General features: G+C 38.5%; 1 protein-coding gene across 8 annotated transcripts in view; it reads left to right on the forward strand.

Moving 5' to 3' along the window:
- Positions 1-24,409, forward strand: part of KIF12 (kinesin family member 12) — a 521,732-nt gene that overhangs the window by 174,721 nt on the left and 322,602 nt on the right. For all 8 annotated transcript variants that reach the window (XM_044054389.1, XM_044054390.1, XM_044054391.1 and 5 more), the window contains one exon: positions 22,663-22,784. In XM_044054389.1, coding sequence (XP_043910324.1) covers positions 22,663-22,784 — 122 coding nt within the window. The remainder of the gene's footprint in view (positions 1-22,662; positions 22,785-24,409) is intronic.

Here is a 24,409-nt window from a genome sequence, read left to right on the forward strand (position 1 = left end):
TGGAGTTTGCATGTACTACCTTTATTCAAGTGGTCTTCTGTCAGAGTTTCCAGTTTCTTTCCACACTTCAAAGACATGGTGATAGGTTGGCTGGTGATATTACAGTGTCTTGAGGTGCACATGTGTGCTTATACCTGTGTGAGCCAGTATGCCATATGATGCAGTAGTATTACATATGGGCCAGGTTCCTGCCTTAAATACACTACTTGTGGGATAGAATGTAGACTTGTGACTGTAAATTGGAAGAAAACCAGTATAAAAAATGATGGATGGAAAAAAACAGAAATGATAATTAAACTGTATACTTGTATCTTGGTGTTCTTTCAGAGATCAGGGATCTGAAGATAAAGTGAACCACTTTCCAGAGAAAACACTGGCCCTCTAACGTCTGTACTGAATCTCACTGTCTATATTTGCTGTTAGGGGGGGAGAGAGAGAGGTAGCACTGAAACAGGGGGAAGTGCTTAACTGAGTCCAAGGCCTAGCCCTTAATGATGTACTCTGGAGGATCATTTATAAGACCTTGAGGAGGATGGCAGACCACCTCAGTAAGCTTGGGGTTTAATTAAAACGCCAGACTTTTATGAGGATCTGCAACTATATCTATTGCAGCTTGGAAGTTACTTATGGTATGGCACATTCACTGGCATATTGGAGAGGTCAATGACAAATAATTTGTTTTTTTTTTCTGAACTGAGCCAAAGATTGAGGAGCCACACATCCAGTCTGTATTCTGTGTGAAGTCTAGAAAGAGTGCAGACTTTAGAGAGGTTAAAGAGGAATTATAGGGAAATGTAAACTGTGATTTACCCTTGCTTGATCCAAGTTCAGATGCTGAATGTTTGTTTTTGAACCACTGTAGAGATTTATGGTACTAATTTGGCCATGTAGATGCTCCAGGACCTTGATAAACTTGAGGTCAACCAAATGTCATCAGTGCCTTTTACAATATTCCACAAATGATGAAGTTAAAGGCTTTTTATGCTAATGAAAGCTAACTGCAGATTCTGATTTTGTTACAATGTTCCCTAATCTGCATTGCAGTAAAAAGTATTTATTGTCTCACAAGAGCTGAGTTTTTAGTGGGATTAGGAACATAAGAATACAGGAACACGATTAGGTAAGTGATTACAAAGACCATATAATTCCTATCTGCATACATCATTATCCCGACACACATAAAAGTTTGTCTTTCCATTTTCAAGCACTTAATAGAGCTCACCTTCCAAAGAGAGCAGGACTGTGCATATATCTTGTGGGATTTCTTCAGGGATAGGAAAGAGATGGCTTGGCAGAACATGGGCATGTATTTTTAATCTCTTGGAGAGTAAGGTAGAGTATCAGTAATTTTCACACACAGAATTATTTCTACTCTTGAAAAGGCCAATTGTTGCTATACCTCTTAACTGTTCAAAATTTTCCTCATATTTTTGATCTATTCCTCATCCAATTTTTGGTTTTCTGGCAAAACATTGACTACTGAAGTCAAAAAATAATGACAGATGTGTAAGTTTCAGACTTCATATCCTTTAGAAAAATTAATGTTAATACAAAAGCTGTTATTCTCTTAACTTTCTAAGTTTAAAAGAGCAATTAAAAAAAAGTTCCTAATCTGGAGCTTTGTCCTGACTTCTTGTGCTAAGAGGTTGAGTGGCATGTTGTTGCAATTGCTTTGTTGCAAATTTGAAGAATGATTGCAAAATACACACTTCTGACCTTAAGTACTTCAGCCAGTATGCCATCTGGCCCTGTACATTCCTTTGGTTTGTGTGACCGCACACTTTATGTTTGCAGTGACAGGAAAGTCAATAATTGACTCTTTTACAGAGTGATGAAGGATAGCTTTAACAGTAGGAACTGTAACAGTTGCACTTTAGATTTGTCTCAGTATGTTCCTTCCATCTAGCTTGTATAACTTCATTTCCTTTTAGGACTACCAAGCCATCTTGAGAATGATGATAAATAGTGTGACGTCCAGTTAATATCCCATTGGACTGCCGGATCTATATCATATGTTCAAAGCTTTATAACTTCGAATGTTAAATAATCAAATTTAAATGTTTGAAGTTATAAAACTTCAAATATATGTAAAAAAAAATAACCAAACTCAAAACTGTTGTAGGCAGGGAGGCAAGCCCCCTTGCACCCCCCCACATCCACTCCTCTTTAAATATACCAACTTTGAGACCACACTACAGTGCAGTAAGAGAAATCTTCCCTTTACCGCATTATAGTGCAGTCTCGGAGTTGGTATATTTAAAGGACTGGGGGTGTGGGGAGCGCAGTCAGGTAAGTTCTCTTTCTTTTTTTTTTTTAATCATATGTTCAATGTTTGAAACTTCAAGCATTTAAATTTGATTATTTAATGTTCAAAGTTTTTAAACTTCAAGCATATGATATAGACCTGGACTGCCACCAATAATGTGACATCTCCCACTTAAAACCCAGATCAGTAATAAAGAACCTCAATTCTCACCACTGACTCCATTGTAGGAGTGTCACAGAAAACTCCAGAGCACAGAGCACACAAGAGCAAAATTCTGCAATTTCCGTTAAGACCACAACAGGAACACACTCTATTTTCTGGGACTGGACTATATACCTCTGTCCACCCCAAATGTAATCCCTTATCATACACTTCAGAGCATTGTGTTCAAGTTTCAGACCTCTAACTCACTCACACTCAAAATAAATTCAAATCTTACACACTCTGACACTTATTGGAAGCTTGCCACAGATTTCCACCTATGTTCCCCTTCCCAATACAAATGGTAAAGGCTGCTACCAAAGTCAGACAAGTCTGCACGCCTTTCAAAGGGTGATCAATTATTAAGCACTGACTATCAAAATAAATGATAGCTATGACCAGAAGCAGCCAGGCATTCAATGTGACCTGGGGACTATCAAACAGGTATAAGCACTCTCTAATCTCCAAAGAATACATTGATTGTCCAGCCACAATGTAAAGTAATGAAAAACATTTAATAATGAGTAAAATTGCAATAATGTAAATCAATAATTTTCAATAAACACCCAAATTCAATCACCAGAAATATAAAATTAAACTGTAGGACAGAAGTCCATCATCTTAGAAAAAACTCTATCTAAATAACTAAACTTTCCTACTCTAACTAGAGAATACTGTCCCTGATGTATGCTAAAACATAACAGCAAGGCAAAGGCAGGCTTACAGTTTTTGGTGAGTCCTTTTTCTTGGGTATCTACTGCACAAGACTGTAACTGACTGCAACACTTAGCTAAATGCCCACAACTGACTTCAGCAGTCTCTTTTATAGTGCAGGTTAACAGTCTCAGTTGTCTTATTTTAAAAATAACAATCAGCCGTTTGAAAAAAAAGTTATTTTTCCTGTCAATCATCTGTTCAAATAATCACATAGCAACCAGGAACATTCTAATGACAATACCTACTGATCAGCTGATTCTCCACAGACAGTTTGTACTTTATAATCTCCATCAAAAATGTGCAATTAGAAATGTATTAAAACCCTGACAGATTCTTTAAACATTTTGTATAAACAGGGAAATATTCAGCATTTTAAAAACTTATTTTCATTTTCACAATTAGACATGTTGGGATACAATACAAGTTAATCTGAGAATATGCACAAATCTCCTGCCAGGCATGTTAACACAGATGTGCTCATTTTCTTCACAAATAGAGCTATAAGAGTTGCTGTTTTGAAAAAGCTCTCTGTCATGCATGCCAGTAGAGATCCAAATCTGATTGCCTTGCACCCTTATTTATGATGTCCTATATTTTTGGGAAAAAAGGACACCTTTTCATTGCACTGATCAGTAAATCATCACTTATCAAGCCCCACTAACTGAAGGCTTTTGTCAAGTACTGCTGGAGATCAAGTGCACTGATGCTCATGCAGTACTTTTATGTATTGCTGCTGGTCAAATTGGAGATTGTGCAATCATGAAGTAGAGAAAGCAGTTAGTAATACTTAGTGCCATCTGTTTCCCTTTCTTCATGTTTGTGTAAATGCAGGATTAGAAGAAACTCTACTGATTATTGTCAGACAGGTGAGTGGCAATCAGTAGTACATCAAAACTGAAAGATTGGCACCATCCTCATGGAAGTAAGACTTAACATTTTCCTCACTTTCTCTGTGTGATCTTGGAGTTGGTATGTGAGTACACACACACAGCTTAGGGACATGGGGGCTTGCCCCTGCACAAAACATTTTTTTTGTGTTTTGCTGCTGCATTGGGAATGTTGCACTTCTCTCTGGCAATTTCCCAAGTGTTTAGAAGTTCTGAGGTTGTATAATTGTCTGATGATTAAACAAGACTCAATTATTTATAGTGGACCTGACGTTAGTATACACACACACACGCACACACACACACACACACACACACACACACACACACACACACACACACACACACACACACACACACACACACACGTGTTTGTATACATACGTAGGAGGGGTGAGGAAAGTACATTCTCCTCATGGAGGCACAGAAGGGCTTGTTCCCTGAAAAAAATGTTTATCTTGGTGTTTTTGCTGTTCTGTCCTTTGTGCGATGTGTAAGGCTATTCAATGTATATGTGTGTTTGTGCACATGGTGGCATTTTGGTGTGTGTTTATTTTGTTGCTGGATGATTCCAGAAACTTTCATTGTGTGTGGTCATTCTGTAACAAGGCAATGATTTAGAGGAAATCAATGCAGATTCCCCTCAGTAAGGAGTCAAGGGTGCATTTTTTCTGAGTTTATGCCTCAAACCTCTTTCTTTTGCTTGCAAAAGAAAGCAGTATGTGATATGTACTCAGTCTTTCTTTTCTGGCTGACAAAGAATTCATTCACAATATCCATCTATCTACTAACCTGTTTTCGTCTAATTCAGAACCATGAGAGCCACAGTTTATCTCAACAAGCAATCAGCATGAAGCAAAAATTAGCCACAGATGTTATACCAATGAATCTCAGGGCACATACATCCACACTCACACCTATGCAAGTAGAGTCATATATCGTCACCGGTTAATATGCCATCATGCCTTTGGAGTGTGAAAAGAAACCTGACAACACCCCATGTAAATGTTTATATGGACAACATGCTATCTCAGTGCAGAATGCACTCCAAATGAAAACTGAACCAGGGGTTCAAGAGTTCTCCGATTATAATGCTAACTGCTGTGCCTCAATGCCAATCCTGATTCACAATATCTTGTGCAGCAATTTTAGTTGGAATTGAAGACATAGCAAAACATTCAGCATATGGTGCACTAATGGTCTTAATCCTCTTCCACCGTGCCTCAGTATGCCTCAGTATCACCACTGAATATACATATGAGACGAAGCATTATTTGCAGATATTACTGAAAGTAGCCTTGAACCCATGAGCCTTCAAAGGACTTGGTCTTGAATTCCTTTTGCACTGATTTGGAGACATTTGAGTAAGCCAAAAGATCATAAGACAGCAAGTGATTCAATGGCCAATCCAACAATCATCCCAGCAATCAGAAACTTGAACAATAATGCAAGAGGTATGTGCTGGTGCTTGGATTGAGGCTATCTCAAAAAAGTCATATAATTGTTGCTCTGTATGAAGATAATGTTCAGTATGTTGAGGCAATACTCTGCAGATTTATTTAATAGCAGAATGGCACAGGACTTTGTTTTTCTTTTTTCTTCCCTTAAAGTTGGAGAATTCCACACATTTGAATTGCATCCAGTTCTTACAGTGAAGCCTTCCTGAAGTAAGGTGTTATCTTCCTTTGGAATGTTTTATCAGTTTTAGTGTAGGAGTGTTCCTTGGCATCCTTATCAGTGTTCATTGTTGGGACTTTTGTGGCAAAGACGATAAATTAAATCAATCAATCTAAATAAATAAATAAATTTGATGATAGTTGCTGCACTTTAGTCAAAGAATCATGATATATTCTTTGATTCCCTTGGATAGTTTTGTTAGCTGGTTAGGGATCCTGCTGCTGATGGCAGTCCTGGAATGGATGCATCTTCAGCAGTCTTCCCTTCCCAGTAGACTGATAAAGCCCCACCCTCTTCTGTCAGATGAACTTCATGTAGCCATCTTTTGTTATTAACAGTGACATTGAGTTACTTATTGTAAGCTGCACTGGTAACAGCAGCAATTATTTTCTAGTTGTTCCTCATTCTGGTTGACCATCAGAGTGTGAACATTCCACACTACATAAATCATCATTTATTTCTTGTTTTTACTGCAGAGAGAAAAATCTTACTGAATGCAGCTATCTATCCAAGATAAGGTGAGGCAATCAAAGTTAAGGGCAGCATTTCTAGCCCATTCCTCATGAATAAAGAAAGGGATTCCTAAAACATGACTGCTTAGCCAGAAGGGCAGGTGCCAAACTGCATGCTTGTCTCATTCCAAGAGACGGCTGACCATCAAACTACTGCTGTTTATATGTAAATTCAACTCTCAGGTTCCCATTACCAGCAGTCTGTCACCACACTGGTAGGAAGGATTATGTCGATGATGCCAATCAAAGCAGGAGCCTATGAATGGGTTCAATTAAAATGGGGAAGCTGGTACATTAACAGCATCCATACAGGCTTCACAAGAAAAGTCCAAGACAACCAATGTCCCCAATCTTCTTGCAATATTCTTCTGCCTCTACAGCCATGGAGAGCCTTAAATCTTATTTCACCTGATCCACTGCTGAGACTTTTGAAGGTTGGATCAGTTTTAAACTGAGATATCAGCTCTGCCTTTTCTACCAGGGATGATTATCATGAGGATGAGATTCCATACAATATATTCTGAGGGTAATTAGTGCAAGCAAACTTCTTCACCAGTGCAAAGTTCTGGTTCAGTGCAAGGAATTTAAGTATATTGAATGGGAATGCACACTGAATGTCAGTCCTTTTTTAGGTGTAATGTCTTAGACAGTATAAATGAGAATTATTTATGCAAAAGTGAATGTAAGAAGTTGTGTACCATTCTAGACCAAAGAACATGACTATAAAATGGATGCAGGGCATTAAATAAAAAAATGGACATCTGGCACTATTATTTCCAAATGTGAAAACACATGAGCCATTTAGGATGAGCTTTAAAACATTAAAAAGATGACAAAGAAGGTTAGATGCAGAAGGTTTAACAGTAAGACAGAACTGAAAAGGGACACTGAGGATTGTTGAATGGGGATTTCTACTGATGAGGAGGACACAGGAGAGAGAATTACAAAGAGAAATAAATATGTCTTGGCAGGAGATCAAAGGGAAAAGAATCATGGTTAAGAGCTTGCCAGTTCTTCTTAGTAACAAGGCAGCAGTTTTCTAGTGGGTCACCCAGTCAGTGTTTTTCTATAATCTTATCTCTAAATATTATTTACACACACACACACACACACACACACCCACACATAGACATATATCTATAACCATCCATCCTCAACCCCTTTTCCCATTTTGCACATGGAGTCAGGGTATCACTTCTGCAGTGACAATCATCTTGAGCCAAAGTTTACACTGCCAGGCAGCTAGCCCTGCTGTGGTAGTTCATTTACACCGGTCACTAGCACACACACTCTCACCTATGGCCGATTTAGAGTGTCCAGTCCATCTACTTCATGTCTTTGGAATGTGGGAGGAAACAGGAGCACCCGGAGGAAACACATGTGACCACAGGGACGACATGCAGACTCCATACAGAAAGCACTCCAGCTGAGAATCAAATCGATGAACCTCTTGCTGTGAGGCAACAATGCTAATTGGTGTAACATCACATCCACCCATATATCTATATCTGTAGGTGGATATATATATATATATATATATATATATATATATATATATATATATATATATATATGTATCAGTGTGTGTGTGTGTGTGTGTGTGTGTGTGTGTGTGTATGTGTGTGTGTGTGTGTGTGTGTGTGTGTGTGTGTGTGGATATATATATATATATATATATATATATATATATATATATATATATAGATATATATCTATATATATATATCTATATATATATATATCTATATATATATCTCTATATATATATCTATCTATATATATATATATATATATATATATATATATATATATATATGGGTCCCCTTCAGTAGATCAAACATATTACAAGTTCGAGCCTCATATGGCCAAGACCATATTTTCGAACTTGTAAATGTTCGATTGGACTGAATGGAGATCTCCGTACAGTCCGGAATGGGAATATTTCCCTTTTCTGCAATATAGTGCAATCTTGGAGTTGGTATATTTAAGTAAGGGTGGTGTGGGGGTGCAGGGGAGTGTAGCCCCCCTGCTACAGAAGTTTAATTTTGTGTTTTGTTGTTTTTTTCTTTTTTTACTTCAGTGTTCAAACTATTACAAGTTATAACATATGGTCTCGGCCATATGTGGTTCGAACTTGTAATATGTTTGATCTACTGAACTAGATCCATATGTTTATATATATGTGTGTGTATATATATATATATATATATATATATATATATATATATATATATATATATATTATAGAACTAGGCATAGCTCCTCGTGGTCCCCTGCAGAGTTCCTAAGCCAGCAGAGAGCAGAAAAAGCAACTTTCTTGATCATAAGTATTTTTTAAACTTTTAGTTTGCATTTTCGATCTTTTGAGCTTTTCACTACTGTTTGTGCCTATATTACTGTTTTATTACCTTATTTTCCTGTTTTTGTGAGCTTATATTGTTGATTACACTTGTGGGCTAAAGTATTGCTTGAAAGTAACAAACAGGCTAATACACTCAAGTGTACCAGCCTTTGATAGCAATTTAGTCGAAAACAAAGCATTTACTGCATTTTTTCTGTCTGTTTGCAAAAAAACAAAAAAAAAAATATTTCTCCTTTCCTAAACTTTCCTAGCTAGTTGTTCCAGTGATCAGATTTTGCTGATCCCTGGGCTTTGTATTTGGTTTCTGTGTTCCTCCATTTTCTTGTGTGGCCAGAGGTAGTTTCTTTACTCACCAGTGGGAGTGGGGAGTACTGAGCTGCTTGTTTGTCCTCAGAGGAGTGGTTAGAAGCAGCAACTAGTAATTTGTCGGCCATTTTGGGTAATTTCCTGTTTTTTCCAGCCCCTGGTATAAAGCACGCTTTGGCAGGCTTTTCTGGCATTAGAGAACTAGGCATAGCTCCTCGTGGTCCCCTGCAGAGTTCCTAAGCCAGCAGAGAGCAGAAAAAGCAACTTTCTTGATCATAAGTATTTTTTAAACTTTTTAGTTTGCATTTTCCGATCTTTTGAGCTTTTCGACTACTGTTTGTGCCTATATGACTGTTTTATTACCTTATTTTCCTGTTTTTGTGAGCTTATATTGTTGATTGCACTTGTGGGCTAAAGTATTGCTTAAAAGTAACAAACAGGCTAATACACTCAAGTGTACCAGCCTTTGATAGCAATTTAGTCGAAAACAAAGCATTTACTGCATTTTTTCTGTCTGTTTGCAAAAAACAAAAAAACAAAAAATATTTCTCCTTTCCTAAACTTTCCTAGCTAGTTGTTCCAGTGATCAGATTTTGCTGATCCCTGGGCTTTGTATTTGGTTTCTGTGTTCCTCCATTTTCTTGTGTGGCCAGAGGTAGTTTCTTTACTCACCAGTGGGAGTGGGGAGTACTGAGCTGCTTGTTTGTCCTCAGAGGAGTGGTTAGAAGCAGCAACTAGTAATTCGTCGGCCATTTTGGGTAATTTCCTGTTTTTCCAGCCCCCTGCTATAAAGCACGCTTTGGCAGGCTTTTCTGGCATTAGAGAACTAGGCATAGCTCCTCGTGGTCCCCTGCAGAGTTCCTAAGCCAGCAGAAAGCAGAAAAAGCAACTTTCTTGATCATAAGTATTTTTTAAACTTTTTAGTTTGCATTTTTCGATCTTTTGAGCTTTTCGACTACTGTTTGTGCCTATATTACTGTTTTATTACCTTATTTTCCTGTTTTTGTGAGCTTATATTGTTGATTGCACTTGTGGGCTAAAGTATTGCTTAAAAGTAACAAACAGGCTAATACACTCAAGTGTACCAGCCTTTGATAGCAATTTAGTCGAAAACAAAGCATTTACTGCATTTTTTCTGTCTGTTTGCAAAAAAAAAAACAAAAAAATATTTCTCCTTTCCTAAACTTTCCTAGTTAGTTGTTCCAGTGATCAGATTTTGCTGATCCCTGGGCTTTGTATTTGGTTTCTGTGTTCCTCCATTTTCTTGTGTGGCCAGAGGTAGTTTCTTTACTCACCAGTGGGAGTGGGGAGTACTGAGCTGTTTGTTTGTCCTCAGAGGAGTGGTTAGAAGCAGCAACTAGTAATTTGTCGGCCATTTTGGGTCATTTCCTGTTTTTTCCAGCCCCCTGCTACAAAGCACGCGTTAGCGCGCTTTAGCGCGATTTAGCGCAGAGCTGCTACCGTTGCACACTAGGGCAGCGCCGGTTAATCAGATTTAAACTACTAGGGCTACCTAAAGTCCACTCTTCAAATTTTCCCTTAAAACTACCTTCCTCAAAGTATACTACTGTCCTATTTAGTGTATCCTACAACTATAAATTATCTCTACTAGACCCCCAAGTAGACTATTCTCTATCTGTATAGCGAAGCACTTGCTCCTACAGTACTTATCACCTCGACACAGCACTCTTGTTATAGAAAGTACCCCAAAAAAGCAAACCCCATTTCTCGGTCACCCACATCCCCCAGAACCTTTTCTTAAGTTTTTCTGTCTATTCCTTCTAGCATGTCGAGGGATCAGTTGCTAATGTCCTCTCCTGCTCAGCTGGTGAACCTGGGAATATTGAGGCAATGTTACAATTGCCTCATGTACACAGACAACCCTCTCCTCCTCCCACAAAACACAAATACATGCGAGAGATGCAACTATACGGTCAAACTGGAGGCTGAGCTCTCTCAACATAGGACTGGCATGACCAGACAGGAGGAGAAGGTAACCACACACACTATAGACCCAGTCTCACATAATACCATCACAACCTCAAATCATACACATAAACACACAAAGACATACTCGGAGGCTCTGATCAAAAATCTACCAAAACAGCTGAGGCCACCAAAGCAGACACCCAAACAACTACCACCTCAGAACACAACACCTGCAACACATAGACCACACAGTCAGAGTGTCAAGCAGTCACAGCCCTTAAGGCCAAACACAATGCCAGACACACTAGTCATTGGTGACTCCATAGTCAGACACACTGACGTCCCGCTCACCAGACTGAGTAAGGAGAAGGTCACAGTAAGCTGTCTGTCGGGTGCTAGAATCCGCCACATAACGCATGCACTCAGGTCTCTCAACAGCAGGTACAAGTATGACTCAATCATTGTCCACGCTGGTGTTAATGACCTGAGACGTACCTCCTTGGACTACATGAAAAGAGACATAGAGGAGCTCTCTGATTATGTAGCCCAAGCAGGTATGACCCTGACCTTGAGCAGTATCCTACCTTCACCAAGAATGATGCGACAATACAGAGATAAGATGATCAGCTTTAACAATTGGCTTAAACTCTGGTGTCATTCAAAGGGGATCCAATGTCTGTCTGCCTGGGATGACATGCTGGACAAGCCACGCTGCTTCGCAAGGGACGGCTTGCACTTGTCACCCTGGGATTCGGATTTTGGCAAAGGCTCTTGCCACCCCATAGTGCCTTTTTAGGCAAGGCTCAAATTCTAAACCTACCACCCTAGAACAAAACAAAGAAAAAAAACTTAGGGTAATGCTGCTCAATGCCAGAAGTCTCAACCTCAAGATGCACGCACTCGAGGCCCTTCTCAGTATGGAGAACATCGATGTCTGTGCTGTGACAGAAACCTGGTTCAAGGCTCCTGAGAGCACCCCAGCACTATCAGGTTTTACCTCATATCATGCGTTCCGGCCCCAAAACCTGGACAATACCAAGAAAGGAGGAGGGGTATCCATATTCATCAAGGACACCCACACCTCAAGATTGGTGGCATCGCACGATGCATCGGAAACGATCCAGGTGCAATTAACCATAGGCAAGACTGCTCTGCAATTTGTAGCATGTTACAGGCCACCCTCGCAAACTCAGGAACCTCATATGGCCTTCCTGAAAACACTGGAAGGGATAAATGTATCTCCGAACACCATCATACTAGGTGACTTCAACTACCCTAATATAGACTGGGAACACTACTCAAGCCCAAACACTCTAGCCCAAAAGTTCCTGGAATTCATAAACTCAAATGCCATGGAACAACTAGTCACCATCCCCACAAGAGGAGAAAACATACTTGATCTCATCATCACGAACATGGGAGCACAATGTTCAACACCGGAAGTATACCCCTCACTGGTGAGATCTGATCACAAACTAATCTCGCTGGAGGTCCTCATCCCGCCCCCCCCCGAAATGAAAAAGACCACAGTAAAGAACTTCTCGAAAGCCGACTTCACACTTCTAAAGACTAGTGTGGTCTCCTTTAAGGCCCCTGAGCCGGCGGTTAACATTACTCAAACCGCTGAATCACTTACAAATGCCTTCTACCAGCACCTGCAGGGCTGCATGGATCAGGCAATCCCAAGCAAAACAAAGACTCTTTGTACCAAAGGCAAGCGTCCAGTCTGGTGGACCCCAGCCATAAACAAACTCTACAACAAAAGGAGAAAGCTACTACAAGATAGAGCAAAATCCTTAAAAGGTAAGACACCGCTGATCACTATAAGTAAAAAGCTAAGAGCTCTCATAAAATCATCCAAAGCTAATTTTGACAAAAAAATAGCTAAGGACTCTAAAGACAACCATAAGGCATTCTTTAGCTATGTCAGAAACCTAGGAGGAAACTCCCAGATATGCTCAGAATTAGTTCAAAATGATGTGAAGATTACTGATCCTACAGACATTGCCAACATACTGGCTGAAAGGTTCAGTGCAAACTCCCAAAGGAGAGATATCTATACCAAATGATTGTAGCCCCCCAAACATCTCTAACGCCCAGGTGAGAATTGCTCTCTCCAAGGCAAAGAACACAGCATCCATGGGACCTGATGGTGTCCCTGGCTGTGTGCTCCATGAACTCAACGAGGAATTAAACCCACAGTTAGGACAGCTGTTTAATCTTAGTCTCACCTCCGGATATGTACCCAGGGAGTGGCGCACAGCGACTGTGGTCCCACTCCACAAAGGCAGTGCCTCCACCGACCATGGAAATTACCGTCCCATTAGCTTGACAAGCCTTATCTGCAAAGCCATGGAGAGGATCATAATGGATCTCATAAATAAAGACATAGGGAACTTGCAGACTTTGGATCCAACCCAGTTTGGCTTTGTCAAAGGCAGATCATGCCTTCTAAACTTGGTTGACTTTTTTGAAACAGTCACCAAGGCCATTGACGAGGGAAAGGCAGTCCATACAGCCTACCTAGACCTGGCGAAGGCTTTTGATACAATACCTCACTCGGGTATCATTGAAAAACTCATCAACTTAAATGTAAACCCATACATTACAAGATGGGTTGCAAACTGGCTGAGTGACAGAACCCACAGGGTCAGAGTTGCTGGCGCCATGTCAGACTCAAAGCCTGTCACAAGTGGTGTCCCACAGGGCTCAGTCCTGGGCCCACTCTTGTTTGGCATCTACTTCTCTGAAGTACAAGCAAACACAGGAGGGTTATGGCTGACAAAGTTTGCAGATGACTGCAAATTGGGCGCCGTAGTTGAAAACACATCCGACACAGATATCCTTCAGAAGGGTCTCACAGAAACGGATAACTGGTGCCAGAGCCATGGCCTAAAGTTAAATGCCAAGAAATGCATAGTCATACCCTTCGGGAAAAATAAGGTTACCCATAGCTACCATATAGGTGGCAATCCCCTGAACACAGAAGAAGTTATTAGGGACCTGGGAACCCAGGTTGACAGTAGCCTTTCATTCGACACTCATATTGCTAAAGTAGTTAGGAAGACCTTCTACATTGCCCACCTTATCATGAAGGGATTCACATCTAGATCAAGGGAAGTCATAGTCTCCCTATACTCATCACTCATCAGATCAATGATCGAGTACAATGCCCCATTCGGAATGTATCTGACCCAACACTTGCAGCAGCTGGAGAGGCACAAAAGTTCCTCACCAAAAGGATAAAGGGTCTCAAAATCTGTCTTATGCTGCCCGACTGAAAGAACTCCAGTTATATTCAGTTGCTTACCGCTTGCTCAGAGGTGACCTATGCCTGACATACAAGGCCATGTCAAACCCAGATTTGATGAACATGCTTCATCTCAAAAATCTAGATCCCTCAGAGCCACAAGGGCGGGAGACTTAAACCTCGACACGGTTATTAATAGGACGTGCTGGAGGGATAGATTCATCACCCAAAGACTCCTATGCTGTGGAACAAAATCCCGGTTTATGTGAGGCAGAGCACCTCGCTGGCCTTGTTCAAGAGGAATCTTGACCAATGGATGGGAGATCGCAGATACACCCCAGGGGTTACCTCAGTGTCACTGCTCGACAGAGGCACAGCAAAATAATGGGCATAGTTTCTCCAAACTAAAGGGGTGGCGTAAGCCACAAAACTATGGGCTAGGCTTATAAATGCCCTCGGGCAGATAGCCTAGTATGAACCTATGAACCTATGAACCTATATATATATATATATATATATATATATATATATATATATATATATATATGTATACATATATATATATATATATATATATATAAGACACACACACACACACACACACACACACACACACACACAATTAAGATTTCTTTCTCTCTTTAATCTGTCTAATCATAACTAATTGATTATGAGGTTGAGAAATGAATGCCCATGAAGCAAAGCTTAAGAGGTAAATCTTGACATCCATTTCGAGAACACTTAATATATTGGCTGTGATCAGAGAAATCCAGTCATAATTTCCTGTAATGCATGGATATTTTTCTGCTCTGGTATATTATCACTCACAAAGAAAAAAAAGTGTAGCAGCATAAAGTATTCTGTACCTCTGACAGCTGTAATACTGCACAAATATCAGTTAGGAGGTGAAATACAGTTCTTCTCAACCAACAACTTTGAATGCCATTAGTCATATATATGCAAATGTGTGATGTGTCTGTACAAATGAGATGTACGTAACTCATATCTACCCATATATCACACATCTGACACATTCTGTCTCTTGATAAATATATATATATATATATATATATATATATATATATATATATATATATATATATATATTTACACACACACACACACACACACACACACACACACACACACACACACACACACACAATGGCAACATTCTCACAGTCTCTCTCTCTCTCTCTATATATATATATATATATATATATATATATAAAATGTACATATATGAATATAATACAAAACATTGAAACCTAATGATTGCAAATTTAAACAAAACATTTACATTTGTGATCTTCATTACCTTAACCATAAAAATAAAGGAAACCTACACTAAATTAAAAAAAAAAAACACTTTAATAACTTAATGTCCTATAGGATCTACATTACATTGCATAGAGTAACTGTGAGCCATCTCACAGTCTGCACTATGAGGTCTTCTTTTCAGTACTTTAACATTGTTCCTTAGCTGAGGTTCTGTATTCAGCTTTCCAGACTGCTCTGTTTTATATTTAGATACAGCAGCATAAGAAGCAGCAGCTGCGGTGGTGCAGTGGTAGCGTTGTCGCCTCACAGCAAGAGGTTCTCCTGTTTGATTCTTGGCTGGAGTGCCTTCTGTGTGGAGTCTGCATGTTCTGCTCACGGTCAAGTGGCGTTTGAAAGACATGCATGAATGGGCGTGCCTTCGCTGAAGGTTGGGCGCTGGGCATGCAACTCGGCACCATAAAAATCTGCTGCCAATCATTAGCAGACCAGAGTTCCGATGTGGCGACCCCTAACTGGGAAAAGACAAAAAAAAAAAACAGCAGCATAAAAGGGTGTAGCAAAGGGGTAACTGATCTGATCACAAAATATTAGGGGACAGATCTTGCAATTGAAGAGCTGATTGGGGCATATAGTATCTGTAGGAAGCCGATTGTTGCAAAAATATCAATCATTTTTTGTTAGTATGCTGCTGACAAAATACATTTTTTAAAAATATTTACTTCAGTGGAAGAGCTGAGGGGGTTGTGAACTGGCTGCTGTAAAAGCCAATGCCCCATCTGGCTTTCTGCAGCATGCCGCTGCTGAAAGTTTTTTTCCTCTTCATGTGAATTCATTTCATGTCATTTGACGGCATTTATTGGCTACTGTAGAAGCCAATGTACCAGTCAGCTTTCCACAGTGTGCTGAAGTCCTTTCTGGTTTTGTTTGTTTACTCAAAGAGCTGGGAGGGGGGTCATGAATTGGTTGTTGTGGAAGTTGATACACCAATTGGCTTTCTGCAGTATGACAGAGTCTGTTCTTTTTTTTTTTTTTTTTTTTTTTGGTCTTAACTTGAAGAGCTGAAGGGGGTGGCCATTGGGGACTGGTGCTTGCCACATGATGAGCCAGCTACAGCTTTACTGAGGAAAGTGGCAATTCAGTCCATGTGACTAATTGCTGTGGGAATCATTCTGTCACGCTATACATTGTTACACATTCTGAGAGCATTAAACGTATTTAGCACTTCAATATCACAACTTTTAAATAACTTTGTACAGTTTTTATTTGCTCAGAAAGTTCAACATGCTTATGTTGTATATAATACAAATATATTATGCATATATGTATGTATTCTATACATATACACACACACACACACACACACACACACACACACACACACACACACACACACACACACACACACACACGCACACACACACACACACACACACACACACACGCACACACACGCACACACACACACACACACACACAATTAACAGTGGTGCAAAGTTTGATTCCCTCAATCTCCATTGCCTAACTGTGTGAGTCTGAAAAAAGGTTCATGGAGTTCTGTATTCTACCCTGGTAAACAAAATACAAAAAAACAAATAAATAAATAAACCTTATGTTGATATTCATATTTATAGACATCTAAAATAAAAATGTGAATGTCAGTGCAATACTATGCATATGTTGAGAAACAATGCAAAACGTAAAACAAAAAAATAAATATGAATTTTTTTTTGCAGGCCCCCTTAAACCCTCTATGTGGGAGTCTGCACCCCCACACCCCCTGCTTTTATATATATATATATATATATATATATATATATATATATATATATATATATATACCCACACACATGCTACTCTGATTGCACAAAATCAAAGGGAAAAGGAGTCTTTCCAAGCCCTGAGAACTGTACAGTCTCACACACCTGTAAACAATCTGTTTATTCATCCAAAAGGGGGTGACTAAGCAGATGTCGACTAAACACACTATTGACCAAAGCATCTGCACCTATACACACACACACAGACACACACACACACACACACACACATATATATATATATATATATATATATATATATATATATATATATATATATATGTAGGTCTACTTTGGAAGCCTGAAGTTTCAAATCTTTTAAGTTCATATGCTTGAGCCCATAACATTGAAGTTTTGAAACTTCGAACAGTTTAAATGGAGATCCCCATACAGCATGGAATGGGAAAGTTACCATTCTCTTCATTGTAGTGTGATCTTGGAGTTGGTATATTTAATTATCAGGGGGTGTGGGGGTGCAGGGGTCTTGCCCCGCTGCATAAAATGTGTGTTTATGTTTGCATTTATGCACCCAATAAGACTTTATTTTCCCTTTTTATGTATTTTTGTTTTTAAATTTAATTTTTCCTATAATGTCCTCTGTTTGCTATTGTTGCACCTTAGTAACTCAATGTTTTGCATGATAATAGTTGTACTTATATTTATAGTTATATATGCTATAATAGCTTCTTTCTTTGTGGCTTATAAACTTATATCTTAACCTCTCAGCTTTCAAAATCATTGCAAGGGGCCATCAACATCATATGATTAACTTCATACTCCTAGGGAGTGGGAGAACAAAAGTATACGTTTGTTCTCTTGGCAAGTACAACCTATAAAATTATGATTCTTTTGGTGCTAACAGATGCACACCTATATAGCCATACCAGAAGAAATGCACCCTTCCTGCATTGGAAAAAGATAAACATGCCCATTTTCTTGGCTTGCTATACATGCCAGTCATGGCTATAGTTTAATTAGCTGAATTACTATAAAGTCTGTATATTTTTATTTGTCCAAGCCATGGCATTAAAGGATTCCTATTACCTTGTCGAATTCCTGAAACTTTAAAGCTGAGAACATCAAACTCAGATGATCAAAGTTCCAGGAATTCGAACACATACACAAAAAAAAAAAAATAAAAACCCTAAAAGCAAGTTAACTGTTGCAAGCAGGGGGGCAAGCCCCCTGCACCCCCCACTCTTTAAATATACCAACTCTGAGATCGTAATACATTGTGGAAAGGGAAGATTTCCCTTTACCGCATTGTAGTGCGATCTCGGAGTTGGTATATTAAAAGAGCGGGGGGGGTGTGGGGGGTGCAGGGTGGCTTGCTTGCCCCCCTGCTTGCAAGAGTTTTCTATGTTTCTTTTGTTTTTTTTTTTTTTCTCACCTTGTCGAAGTTCTGAAACTTCGAACATAAGGTTTCGACCTTATGGTGTTCAGAGTTTTGGAACTTTGACAAGGTAATAGGAACCCGGCATTAAACACATGCTTATGATGCAGTTAACTAAAAGCATAGAAGACACCTCATCTTGGAAATGAACCAGAGCTCCAAGCATTTCTACACAAGTGATAAACAGGTTAAAATTTTCTTTCCTATCTGGGTCTTTTCAAATGCAATTTTTTTTGTTTTCCCAGAAGAAATTATTTTGCTCATTTTAGCTTGATACAATACACAGATCAAGTCAGAGAAACTTCCAAAAACTGCATTGAACCTGACCAAAATACTGCCTTATAAACTCTTACATTTTTTGCACAAAATTAATTACATTTTTTCCACAGCCCTGTGTCTTTCCTGCTCAGTATAACATTATTGAAGCTTTGTATTATGTAATTTCACATGCACACACACACACACACACACACACACACACACACACACACACATGCACACAGATGTGACAATCAGTTATAGCCACTTTTATGACTGTGTACACTTCAAATGTTTGCTTGCGATCCAATGAATGAATAAACAGATAAATAATGAAATATATTATAGCTTGCTTTTGTCAGAACCATACCCTACCAACCTCACAGATTATGAATCAGGTGCAAAGAACCAAAATCAGGTACAAATTAAAAATTTTGCTCTTATATACTTAAAAAGATATTTTACATTAGCAATAATTTTCTGAAGGATATGCAGTCTGTCATTATTTATTGATTGTCATCCACAGCAGTTTGCTAGAAAACAAATTGCTACAAGGATCAGACCAAAATAAGATAAGCTCAGGGACAGTTCAAATCTATGCCTTTTGCAGACAGACTTACAGACCGACAGAAAGACGCATACACACATGGGTCTATATTACATGATCAAAGCTTTAGTTAGTCGAATAACTAAAGCTTGATCACTAAATGTCAAAGTCCCTAAACCACGAATGTCAGTTTCCTCACAGGGAAACAATGCCGTTGTCCCAACTTAAAAAAAAAAAACATTAAACACAAATCAAGTGAAGGGCTTCGCCACCACACCCCCCAACTGAATATACCAACTCCGAGATCACTCCATATTGTAGAAAGGGCAAAATCTGTGTAACCGCCAAACAAATTGTTTCCCTGTGTGGAAACTGCCTTTTGCGGTTTTGGGACTTTGACATTTACTGATCGAGCTTTAGGTATTCGACTAACTAAAGCTTCGATCATGTAATATAGACCCACATACATACTTACAAATGTGAATATCAGTTACCTCCCCTTGTATGCCTATGCATACTTCAGATGTCTGCTTCAGACATACCTCTCAGCTGTCCAGTTTTTGCAGATTTTGGTCTGTTCCTCATACAATTTGTGGTTTTCTGTTAAATCACTGAGGATTGAAGTCACTAAATAACGATACACATTTGAGTTTTAGACTTGATATCCTTCAGAAAATGCATGCAAATGCAAAACCTGTTATACTAGCAACTTTTGATGTTTATAAGAACAATATTTAAAATCTGTCTCTATTTTTGGGACTTTGGCCCTAATTATGTTAGGGTTTGTCCAGATATTTTGGGCTAAGAGGTTGAGATGTATAGCTTCAAATCAAATAAATAAATAGATATTTTACTAGTGGTCCAGAAAAGTATCTCAGCTTGCTGCTTTCATAACCATCCAGCATAACCAAACAGATCCCCTTTCAACTACTTAGCACAAGTAAAACTAAATCAGACACAAAGACCCAACATTTTAAATATTGCTCTTATATTTTTATAAAGCTGCTTTTCATTAGCAAGCATTTTTCTGAAAGCTATGAAGTCAGAAACTTGTGTCTGTCATTATTTGGTGACTGCAAGAGAAAACCACTCAGTGACCAAACTACCTTTAGTGCCTTTGCTCAATTCTGCACAAAGCCAAAAATAATTACAGAACAAATCACCAAAATGAGGGTCCCAAAAATCACCTATGTGATTTGGTTAAAATCACACAGTAGGAAAATAAATATGAAAGGAATCAAACCTTGTACATTTAACTATAGAAAGCAGTTCATTAATAACCTGAACCTTACTTCTCATTGCTAGCCACCAGACAACTCTAACTCAAATAAAAGTTGAAAGAACAACAGGTTTTGCATCATGCATTTTCTGAAAAAACTGTGTGACACTCTAATGAATGGTATTATTAACTGACTATGATCCTCAATGATTTACCCTTTAAAGAAAAGGAGGCACAGAATAAACATAGGAAGCATAATCAGAGACATTCTGCAAATTGAGGCAGTTGAAAAGAAGAGCTATGCCACTCTTCCCAAGCATTCAAGCAAACACACACTCATACATGCACACACAACAGAGCCAATGAAAGAGAAGAAATTGGAGCTATGTCATATGAAAAAGGATCAGCTGAGCTGTTGTACATGTTTAAAGTTGGAGCACTCTGCCAAATGTGGAGCTGTTGAGAGATGTGCTTGTATATAATATATCACTGTTCTAAATACTCTTGTGTATGGAAAATGGGGATTATGACTTTAAATATGAGTTGTGCCTTAAATTCCCACAGATGATAGGCAATTGGGTGTATTAGAGTAATGAGAAAATAATTGCCAATTTGTGGTCTATAAAAAGGTGCAGCCCTGAAGTCAGGGATCAGGAAGTTGGTTCCTCAATGAAAAGGATCATCCTGGGGGTAGACTTGTGCTTCCAGGAACTATAAGGTCCAGCTGAGATCATTCTAGATGTGGCTTGAATAAAGATCAGATGAAGATTTTTTTTTCTATGGAGCTGGAAGGAAGGCCTTGCTGATGCCTGCAGCTGTGAAGGGAATTATAAACCCTGTTTGCTGGATGGTCTGCAAGAGAGGAAGCCTGTGTGAAGTAAACTGAGACTGAGCCTGTATGAAGTAATCTTTATGGCATTACCTCTAAAGGTTATGACCTTTGTGCATCTGGAATTCCAAATAGTGTGCATACCATTTGCAGTTATCAGTGGAAGGCCAAGAGGGCTATTTTTAAAATAAAACTTCTGTTTTTTATAGGTCTTAATATATACATGTGTTTTATACACACACACACACACACACACACACACATATATATTGCTATCTGCCTAGATCAGTATATATATATATATATATATATATATATATATATATATATATATATATTACATTTTATCACTGGTTCAGAAAATATTTGATAAAATTCACTGAATTCCAATCCATCAAAAGTACAAAGATTGCTTTAGCATGCATCCTTCGGGGGGAGGGTCTGTTTTAACTCATTGGTTTGGGTTGATGAATAATGACTGAATATGTTTTAGTCATTTAGTTAATATTCCATGCATCAAACAAAACCCGACTGATGATAGCTAGTGCAACCATATGTATATATATCATGGTGTACTGCCACTTGGTTTTCTATGAAGTCCCTTATTATAATCCAGTAACAGTAGTTACTCATACCCAAATCTCTTGTCTCAGTGCATTAACTGCTATATTGTTTACTGCAGAGCAGTTTAAAGCAGTAAGACATGTATTGCATTTATTCATTTGCTTGGCTCATCATGTTGTGAAAAGCAGATGCAGCTGTTTGAGTTTGACTTTATTTTTAGAAATGGACTCAATGTTACTGTGGTCAGTGAAGGTATTTTCCCCTGGTTAATGTTCCCCTGGTGCCATGTTAAGGAAAAATATAATAAATACCTGGCATTTTTACCTCAATAGATTAAAGCTATGAGCTGCTAATGTGCTTTATGTTTTAGGCCTGCATTTAGTTTCCTCTGTCATCATTTGCATACAAGTGCGATCTGGCAAATCATTTAACCTAACAGCACGTCCAAATCACCTCTGAAAAGAGATGTACATGTCTAGTGTGTTCACTTGGTTAACAAATAAAAGTGAAAAATAAATGTGTTATGAATATGCAGGTTGAAGAATCACTTTTAACTGTATACCACAACATCAATAAAATAGAAGCAAAGAAAATAAAGTTATGTTTTCCATAGTTTCACACCTTATGTTGACATTCTGGTTTTCCAGGCTAGCAGTGGAAGTCAAGAAAAGGCCTTTGCTTTTAGCACAGTATTTGGACCAGAAGCCCAGCAATATGAAATATTTGAGTATTCAGGGGTGAAGCGACTGATTGATCTTTCTATTCAGGGGTAAGTGCATCTGTTAAATTCTAATTAACACACTTTTCTTCAGGGCTACTAGCTTCATGCATTGATTTCAAAACTCTGTCACTCAAAACACTTTCATCTTGATATATATTGCCACTGCTTTAATTAGAGTTCAAACAAACTTACTATCACATAATTTGTTTCCATAACTCGCATTTGCTTGGCTCATCATGTTGTGAAAAGCAGATGCAGCTGTTTGAGTCTGACTTTATTTTTAGTGCAAGGGTTCTGGACAAAGCCAAAAATAATGGAAGGATAAAGGCCCAAAATCAATGACAAATTTTAAATATTGCTCTTATAAACTTAGTTGCTAGAATAACATGTTTTGCATTTGCATCCATTTCCTGAAGGATATGAAGTCAGAAACTCGAATTTCTGTCATTATTTAGTGACTTCGGTCCTCAGTGATTTGCAGAAAGCCATAAATTTTATGAGGAACAAACCAAAAATATGAAGCTAAAATCTGGACATTTTGTGAAATTCTGGACAGTTGAGATATACTGTATATCTATATCTATATCTATATAAGAACTGTGGCGACCCCTTACCGGGAAAAAGCCGAAAGACAAACAACAACAACTGTTAGCACATATAAAGAGAAGAAACAGAGGCTCCTTTTAAATATGTGCCTAATTCCCTCCCAGAGACAGCTAACACTAAACGTAACCCCAACTACTGTCTCAAAGCTAAGTCTTAACTAAATCTAGCCCTAAGCTGAAAGCTAACTTTAATACTAGCTCTGACACTAACCCTAAATATAAACCTTGCCCAAAACTAAACCCTAATGGTAATGAAAATTTCAGTCTTAACTCTCAGCCCAAAGTTCAGTGATGTGTGCAAATGCCTGTGACAATCAAATGCCATCTAGTCAATATAACTATTGACCAAATAGCATTTTATTCAAACACAACATATGTACAGCTTAGATTCAGCAAATAAAACCTGGCCGAACTGATGTCATTCAAATTGTCAACAGTTATCTAAATCCACCCATATTTTATCCTGATCCCCAAAATGTATTCTGGAACTGTTTTGCTGTCCCCTTTCTGATAACATTGCAGCACTTAGTATGATTTTCAGAATTTCTCTTCATCTCTGTAAAAGTCAGATTTTTGAAATTATTGCAAGCATATGTGCACAAAAGGCATTTAAAAAGTCCAGTAGCATAAGAATGTCCCTTGCAACTGCTTGTCCATAGCCTTGTGGCAGAAGAAACAACTGTCACTAGTCTATTTACAGTCAATTCACTATCAGCTTATCAATGTTTGAAAAGAAATTCAGTGATAAGTATAACCAAATGCATAATATAAATATAAAGAAAACATAAGAACTGAAGAAGCATTTGTTATAGTGCTTCTCAGCTACCTAACCAGCTTGCTGGTATACAGCCAGGATATTTGGGTCCATCTTTAGCAACCTGAGTTTGGGAACATGTTTGAATGGGGAAGTTTTGCACAGGGGTGCTCATTGAAAGTCTGAGAACTGTAATTGTGATCCCCAGAACAATGAGAAGTTAAGTGTAAATAAGGGAAACATATATACAGATTCTGAGACTGCAGTTTCAAGGAATATTCTCCCTAACATGAGCTACAATGAGAGTAAGTATA

This window comes from Protopterus annectens, chromosome 13.part0, assembly GCF_019279795.1.
Source record: "Protopterus annectens isolate FY-2018-M chromosome 13.part0, PAN1.0, whole genome shotgun sequence".
NCBI classification, from domain to species: domain Eukaryota; kingdom Metazoa; phylum Chordata; order Ceratodontiformes; family Protopteridae; genus Protopterus; species Protopterus annectens.